Below are 8,954 nucleotides of genomic sequence, written 5' to 3' on the forward strand. Positions count from 1 at the left end.
CGTTCAACAACCCACACGAGGTGACAACATATTAGATCTTGTTCTTTCAACAAATGACGACTTAATATGAAATGTTAATATTGGTCCTGAATTTAGTAACAGTGATCATAAGATTGTCTCCTTCAACATCAACCTTCAAGTGTATAAAGACAGTGTAAGCAACGAAAAGGTTTTCATTTACAAAGGAGATTACGAGAGGCTCAAGTTAATTCTTGCTGCAACAGATTGGAATGCTGAACTTGGTGAAAGTAACATTGAAGAATCATGGGCCAAATTGAAGTACATTTTAGAAAACGCTGTGAAGTCACGTATTCCAATGCATAAAAGGCATCCATGCAAAAGGAACAAACCTAGATGGTGGACAAACCAAATTGAGTCACAACTATTAAAGAAAAACCGTGCTTACCGTAAATATTTGACATCTGAAAACAAGGGTGACAAACTTGTATATGACAGACTTCAGCGCGAATCAAAGAAGCTCATTAAGCAAAGCAAGAAAAACCTTGAAATGTATATTGCAAGTGTCACCAAATCCAATCCCAAGGAATTTTAGTTATGTTCAGAATCAAAAAGTCATTACATCTCACATTAACCAGATCTACTTAGAGAATGGTAATCTTGCCACTGAAGAACCTCAGATTGCAGACACATTAAATGATTATTTTGCTTCAGTCTTTACAAAGGCAAACATTCACACAGTCCCTGAGCCACCCCCTATATTCCATAACATAACCCCTTTAAGTGTCTGCTATTTTCAAGAAGACAAAATAATTAAAGCAATTGATAAAATGAAAACTGACAAAAGTCCCGGCCCAGACTATATTGCACCATGCGTCTTGAAAGAAGCTAAATTTCCAATATGTAAATCCTTTCATTGCTATTCACCAAGTCACTTATGTGTGGTAAGGTCCCTAGGGATTGGAAGTTAGCAAACGTAACCTCCATACATAAAAAGGCAACAAATCACTCCCATGTAACTACAGACCCATCAGCCTCACATCTGTAGTATGCAGATTAATGAAAACTGTAATTTGCAATAACTTAGTCAACTTTCTAGAAGTAAATGATTTAATCAATAGTCAACTTTCTAGAAGTAAATGATTTAATCAATGACTCACAGCACGGCTTTCCAAACAGACGTTCTTGTCTGACTAATTTGCTTGACTTCTTTAATGATATTTTCACCACGTATGACGAAACAAAGGCAGTAGATGTTGTGTATCTAGATTTTCAAAAAGCTTTTGACAAAGTTCCTCATAAGCGGCTACTAGGTAAATTGAAATCACATGGTGTAGATGGAATACTTCTCAAATGGCTTGAAGACTGGCTTTCTGAGAGAAAACAGCTCGTTGTTTTAAATGGTAAATTTTCAAAATGGCAAGAAGTTTTAAGCGGTGTACCACAGGGATCTGTGCTTGGCCCTGTTCTTTTCCTTATTTATGTTAATGATATCGATGAGGGCCTCACCTGTAAAGTAAGTAAGTTTGCTGATGATACTAAAATAATGAATAAAGTAGTCACGTCAGAGGATAAAAGAAAACCACAATCAGATCTCGACCGCTTAGCCGCTTGGTCAGACAAGTGACAGATGAGCTTCAGTGTAGATCAATGTAAAGTGTTGCACATTGGTAGCAGTAATGATCATAGCAATTACTCAATGAACACTTCCCAGCTTCTTAAGGTTGATGAGGAAAAAGACTTAGGCGTTATAATTACTTTAGACCTCAAGTCAAGTAAACACTGCTCGGAAGTAGTCAAAACGGCAAACAAATTGGTTGGGTTTATCGGTAGGACTTTTCAATTAAAATCAGAAGGGGTTATTCTCACACTGTTTAATGCGCTTGTCCGACCTCATCTTGAGTACTGTGTCCAGTTCTGGTCACCCCACTAGAAGAAAGATATAGACAACCTGGAGAGAGTCCAAAAAAGAGTCACCAAGTTGATCCCACGACTGCGAAACAAGCCTTACGAGGATCGCTTGAGGGAACTCAACTTGTTCAGTTTAGAGAAGCGGCGTATGTGAGGAGATTTGATTGAACTATTTAAAATGTTCCGGGGCTTTGATAACGTAAATATAAACAACTATCTCACCATTGACAGCTCCAACACCACTAGAAATAATGGTTACAAGATTGCAGGTAAGCGTTTCAGATCAGACGAGGCTAAACATTATTTCTTCAATAGAATTATAAATGTCTGGAACTCTCTCCCAGCACATGTTGTCTGTAGCAATGCAATAGAATCTTTTAAAAAAAGGCTGGACATTCACTTCGCATTAAGCCCTCAAATAACGTACTTTGCGCCCACATAAGATATCCTTTCTTTTCCCTAGTTACTGTACTAGATACTATCACTTCTCTTTCAGTCTTTCCTATCATATCTTTGCCTTTCTCTCTCCCTGTGGCCTCTTTTCTTCTTCCTTGAACCCTGATGTCCTTCACCCTCTAACATGTAGAATATGTAGTGGTAGCATAGGCACACAGACAGCCTTGTTAGGCTCAGTAGGGCTGTTGCAGTCTGTTCCTTTATATTCCTCCTCCTCCTCCTCCTCCTCCTCCTCCTCCTCCTCCTCCTCCTCCTCCTAGAATCTTTAGTGGTAGAATAGGCACACAGACAGCTTTGTTAGGTCCAGTAGGACTGTTGCTGTCTGTTCTTTCCTTTGTATTCTGTCTCCTCATAGTAATAATAATAATAATGATGATGATAATAATAATAATAATAATAATAATAATGATAATAATAATAATGATAATAATAATAATAATAATAATAATAATAATAATAATAATAATAATACCCCCACCCCCCCAGGCTGTGTGAGCTGGGTCAACATGTTGGAACACGCATGGTGGAGCTGCTGTTTGTTAGAGAGAGAAACTACAAGAGAGAGACAAAACTGCTGAATATTTTGCTGTTTGTCAAGGGAACGCTGTGGAAGGTACGTGTGTGTGTGTATTTATCTAGTTGTAGTTTTACAGGGCCTGGGCTTTATGCTGATGTGGCCCCGTCTCCATATCTACACTTATCCAATCTTACTTTAAAAGTATGCACACTCATCTTCATTTAAACTGTTCTACGTCTCAATACATCTTTGCGGGAAATTATATTTTTTAACATCTCTCAGACATCTTCCTTTTCTCAGCTTTTTACTATGCGATCTTGTGCTTTGAATGTCATATTCTTCTCTCAGGATCAGTTTCTCATTATCCACTTGGTCCATTCCGTTGATCAATTTATAAACTTGTATCAGGTCCCCTCCCTCTCTTCTCTGTTCCAGGGTTGGTAGATCCATAGCCTTTAGTCCCCCCTCATATGTCATCCCTTCAAATTCTGGAACCATTCTTGTAGCCATTTTTTGTAGTCTCTCCAACTTTCTTAAGTGTTTCTTTTTATGAGGGGTCCACACTACTCCTGCATATTCCAATCTGGGTCTTGTTATAGTACTTATCAATTTCTTCATCATTTCTTTGTCCATGTAGTGAAATGCCATTCCAATATTCCTTAGCAAATTATATGTCCAAAATTCTATCAATATGGCTTACATTGTTTTCTTCCATTGTCACTCCCAAGTCCTTTTCCTTTTTTACTTTCTCCAGTTCTACTCCATCTCCCATCTTATAAATTCCATGGCACTCTTTCCCATTTCCATGACATGGCTTTTGTCCACATTGAATTCCATTTCCCACTTTTTACTCCATTCCCAGATCTTATTTAGGTCTTCTTGCAGTATTTCACAATCCTCCTTTTGCTTTTGCTGTTTGCTGCACAGTTTCGTATCATCTGCAAACAGATTTATGTAGCTGTTCACTCCTTCTGGCATGGCGTTAATGTAAATGAGGAAAAGTATTGGTGCCAATACTGACCCTTGTGGCACTCTGCTTTCTACTGCTCTCCACTTGGACTTCATATCTTTAACTACTGTCCTTATTTCTCTCCCCCTCAAATAATTTTCTATCCATCTCAATGTGCTTCCTTTTAAACCACCCTTCTCCTCTAACTTCCATAGTAATCTTGCATGTGGCACTTTGTCAAATGCCTTTTTAAATCAAATAAATACAGTCAACCCATCCCTCTCTCTCTTGTACTCTGTCAACTATTCTAGAGTAGAAACTCAATAAATTTGTTACACATGACCGTCTTTTTCTAAAACCAAATTGGCTATTTGATATTAATTTGTTGTCTTCAAGGAACTCGATCCATTGTTTCTTTATTATTCTTTCACACATCTTGCATATTACACTAGTTAGTGATACCGGTCTGTAATTTAAAGGTTCTTCCTTCCTTCCGCTCTTATATATGGGAACCACCTCAGCTCTTTTCCATTCTACTGGCACTGTTCCATTTTCTATTGAGCATTTTATGATGTTGTATATAGGACTTGCTAGTTCTTCCCTACATTCTTTCAGTATTCTGCCTGAGACTTCATCCGGTCCCATTGCCTTCTCTTCATCCAGTTCCTTCATTAACTCTTTTATTTCAAGCTTGGTTACTTTAATCTCTTTCATATAGACTGTCTCTATTACCCTGTGGTCTTTCAAATTTGGATTCCTTAGTAAAGACCTCCTGGAATTTATTATTTAATAGTTCTGCCATACTTTTTGGGTCTTCCACCATCCCGTTCTCTCCTTTTAACCTTTCTATTGTTTCTTTTTGTCTAATTTTTCCATTTATGAATCTGTAGAACAATTTTGGTTGCTCCTTACATTTTTCGACAATGTCCTTTTCAAAGTTCTTTTCCTCTTCCTTCCTCACCTTAACATATTCATTTCTCGCTGCCTTGAAGTTTTCCTTATTTACTGTGTGTGTGTGTGTGTGTGTATTTACCTAGTTGTATTACCTAGTTGTAGTTTTACAGGGCCTGGGCTTTATGCTCGTGTGGTCCCGTCTCCATATCTACACTTATCCAATTTTTCTTTAAAACTATGTACACTCTTTGCTGATACCACTTCCTCACTCAAACTGTTCCAAGTCTCAACACATCTTTGCGGAAACTAAATTTTTAACATCTCTCAGACATCGTCCCTTCCTTAGTTTCTTACTATGCGATCTTGTGCTTCTAAAGTCATATTCTTCTCTCAGGATCAGTTTCTCATTATCCACTTCATCCATTCCGTTAATCAATTTATAAACTTGTATCAGATCCCTCTCTCTTCTCTGCTCCAAGGTTGGTAGATCCATTGCCTTTAGTCTCTCCTCATATGCCATCCCTTTAAATTCTGGAACCATTCTTGTAGCCATTTTTGTAGTCTCTCTAATTTTCTTATGTGTTTCTTTTTATGGGAGTCCACACAACTCCTGCATATTCCAATCTAGGTCTTATTTTAGTACTTATCAATTTCTTCATCATTTCCTTGTCCATATAGTGAAATGCTACTCCAATATTCCTTAGCAAATTATACGTCTCTCTGAAAATTCTATCAATATGGCTAACCGGTTGATTATTTTCTTCCATTGTCACTCCCAAGTCCTTTTCCTTTTTTACTTTTTCTAGTTCTACTCCATCTCCCATCTTATAGATTCCCACTGGTCGTCTTTCACTTTTTCCCATTTCCATGACATGGCTTTTGTCCACATTGAATTCCATCTCCCATTTTTTGCTCCATTTCCAGATCTTGTTTAAGTCTTCCTGTAGTATTTCACAATCCTCTTTTTGTTTAATGACTCTGCACAGTTTCGCATCGTCCGCAAACAGATTTATCTAGCTATTCACTCTGGCATGTCATTTATATATACAAGAAAAAGTATTGGTGCCAATACTGACCCCTGTGGCACTCCACTGTCTACTGTTCTCCACTTGGACTTCATATCTTTAACTATCGTCCTTATTTCTCTCCCCCTTAAGTAATTCTTCATCCATCTCAATGTGCTTCCTTTTAAGCCACCCTTCTCCTCTAACTTCCATAGTAATCTTTCATGTGGCACTTTATCAAAAGCCTTTTTAGATCTAAATAAATACAGTCAACCCATCCTCTCTCTCTTGTACTTTATCAACTATTCTAGAGTAGAAACTCAATAAATTTGTCACACATGACCGACCTTTTCTAAAACCAAATTGGCTATTTGATAATATTTTGTTGTCTTCAAGAAACTCGATCCATTGCTTCTTTATTACTTTTTCACACATCTTGCATATTACACTAGTTAGTGATACCGGTCTGTAATTTAAAGGTTCTTCCTTCCTTCCGCTCTTATATATGGGAACCACCTCAGCTCTTTTCCACTCCACTGGCACTGTTCCATTTTCTATTGAGCATTTTATGATGTTGTATATTGGACTTGCTAGTTCTTCCCTACATTCTTTCAGTATTCTGCCTGAGACTTCATCCGGTCCCATTGCCTTTTCCTCATCCAATTCCGTCATCAACTTTTTATTTCAAGCTTGGTTACTTTAATCTCTTTCATATAGACAGTCTCTATTACCCTGTGGTCTTTCAAATTTGGATTCCTTAGTAAAGACCTCATGAAATTTACTATTTAACAGTTCTGCCATACTTTTGGGTCTTCCACCATTCCGTTTTCTCCTTTTAACCTTTCTATTGTTTCTTTTTGTCTTATTTTTCCATTTATGAATCTGTAGAACAATTTTGGTTGTTCCTTACATTTTTCGACAATGTCCTTTTCATAGTTCTTTTCTTCTTCCTTTCTCACCTTAGCATATTCATTTCTTGCTGTTTTGAAGTTTTCCTTATTTTCTGGATTTCTGTTTCTTCTCCACCTTTTCCATGCTCCATCTCGTTTCTCCTTTGCCCTAGCACATCTTGCATTAAACCAATCTTTCTTTCCTTCTTCTTTAGGTCTATATTTCGGAACATATTCCTGACCCCAGTTTTGTATATTTCCAAAAATAAGTTATATTTCTCTTGAACCGTTAATGAGTTTTCCATCTCCTCCCAGTTTACGTTTTAAAATAGTTCTTGAGATTCTCAATATCAGCCTTTCTGTAATTTAATCGGTCTCCTTTGTATGATTCATCTCTATCTTCCTTTCCTTCTTCTATATCCATCTCTAATATTACATGGTCACTCTTTCCCAATGGGCACTTGTATCTTATATCATCGTTAATTGGTATATCCCTTGTAAAAACTAGGTCTAATCTTGCCGGCTCATCGTTTCCTCTGAATCTTGTGTTTTCCTTTACTCTTTGGACCATCAAATTATCTATCATTAGGTTCAGGAATCTATCTCCCAGGCATCTTCCCCATACCACTTTCATAATTTTCCCAGTCTACCTCCTTACAGTTGAAATCTCCTATCAATATCACTTTTCTCCTTTCCTTAATGATTCTTGTAAGACTCCTTATTGTGTCATCTATCATGTCTCTATATTCTTGGTTAGTCCATGAGTTTGTTTTGGTGGCACATATGTTCCAATGATTGTTAACTCCTTTTTGTTAATATGCATCTTAACATACAGTATTTCTGATTTTCCTTCCCAAACTCCACTTGATTTACCACTATCTCCTTCCTTAACATCATCATGACTCCTCCTCCTCCTTTACCCACTCTGTCTCTCCTCCATATATTATACCTTTTATCTATGTCTATTTTATTGCCTCATTTAACTTTGTTTCCACCAGGCATACAATATCTGGTTCTTCTTTCTTTATGTAATCTCTTAATTCTAATTTACTAGATAAAATCCCATCTATGTTTGTATACATCATTTTAATCTCTTGTTCTTATCATTTTTAGTTAAACTTGCTCCATTCTTTTCTCTTCTTTCTCTTTTATATACCATTTCCTTATCCTGTCTCCTATAATTCTCCAAAAATGCCTTCTTCTCCTCCTCTGACCTTTCATTATTTTTTCTCTTGCTTCTGCCACCAGTTCATTGTGTCTCTTCCTTTCCTCCTCGTTTCTATTTTTCTATATATATATATATATATATATATATATATATATATATATTTGCAACCTTCTGTTTCTCTGAGTTTCGTTTTTCTATATAGTACTTCTTCTGCTGCTGCTTGTGATTTTAGTAATATCTTAATTGGTCTCACTGTTCCTTCTTGATATGGTCCCATTCTATGGATTTCTTCTACTTCCTCTTCTAAGTTCTGTCTATCCTCGTCATTCAGATGTTTTAGTAGGTCTTTTACTGATTTCATTTCGTCTTTTTCCCTTCTTGGTCTATATTTAACATTTTTTTCTTTCAGTCCAAAAATAATTACTTTTTTTTCTGCAATTTCTCTTACTAAATTTTCTTTTTTCTTGAGGACTCCTATCATTTTGCTTGTCATATTTTTATCTCTTTCTTTTAACTGTTCTTGAAATACTTCTTGAAATGATTCCTTGTCTTTCTTATCTTGGATTCTCCATGCCTGTACGGGCAACCCCTGCTTAACAAAGGTTCACACAACAAGATTTCACTACCATGAATGTTTCATTTTACTACCATCTGCTTGTTTAACGAACACCAAACTTACTTTAATGAAGTTTTATCCAGGTAAAATTTTCCAGGTTTGAAAGCCACACCGTATCACGCAAGCCGACAGGCTTTTGAATACACCAGCGATACTAAGGCCTGCCTCAGGAGAAATCCTCGTGATCAAGACAAAATCGCTTCTCGTGGACAACACTCACTCACCTGTTCAAAACAATAACAGCGTCAGCAGCAGCTCTTCTTCTCTCGCTCAACATGCTACCAAAACGCCCTGCAATGTCACTTAGTGTTGCTAAGAAGACCAGGAAGTCTCTTACTCTCAAAGTGAAGTTGGATATTATTCACAGACATGAGAGAGGCGAGAAAACTAATAGCATTGCTCGCCACCATCTTGCCTCCATCTACTGTCTACTATTTTCAAGTCAGCAGACTCTATCAAGGAGGCTGGTGAGACCGTATCTTCCTTGCAAGCTAATTCAACCACCTGAACTCGTGACTCTACAATGGATAAAATGGAAAGCCTTGTGGAAATGTGGTACATGAGTTTTGTATGTGATACAATGATGCGCCC

At 37.1% G+C, this 8,954-nt stretch overlaps 1 protein-coding gene across 1 annotated transcript in view; it reads left to right on the forward strand.

Annotated features, from left to right (window-relative positions):
* The first annotated feature begins 2,781 nt into the window (after positions 1 to 2,781).
* Positions 2,782 to 8,954, forward strand: part of LOC123507158 (trafficking protein particle complex subunit 5-like) — an 8,350-nt gene continuing 2,177 nt past the window's right edge. Inside the window, exon 1 of the mRNA XM_045259813.1 lies at positions 2,782 to 2,938. Within this exon, the coding sequence (XP_045115748.1) occupies positions 2,846 to 2,938 (93 nt within the window). The 5' untranslated portion in view covers positions 2,782 to 2,845. The remainder of the gene's footprint in view (positions 2,939 to 8,954) is intronic.

Source organism: Portunus trituberculatus, chromosome 2, assembly GCF_017591435.1.
Source record: "Portunus trituberculatus isolate SZX2019 chromosome 2, ASM1759143v1, whole genome shotgun sequence".
In the NCBI taxonomy this organism is placed as follows: domain Eukaryota; kingdom Metazoa; phylum Arthropoda; class Malacostraca; order Decapoda; family Portunidae; genus Portunus; species Portunus trituberculatus.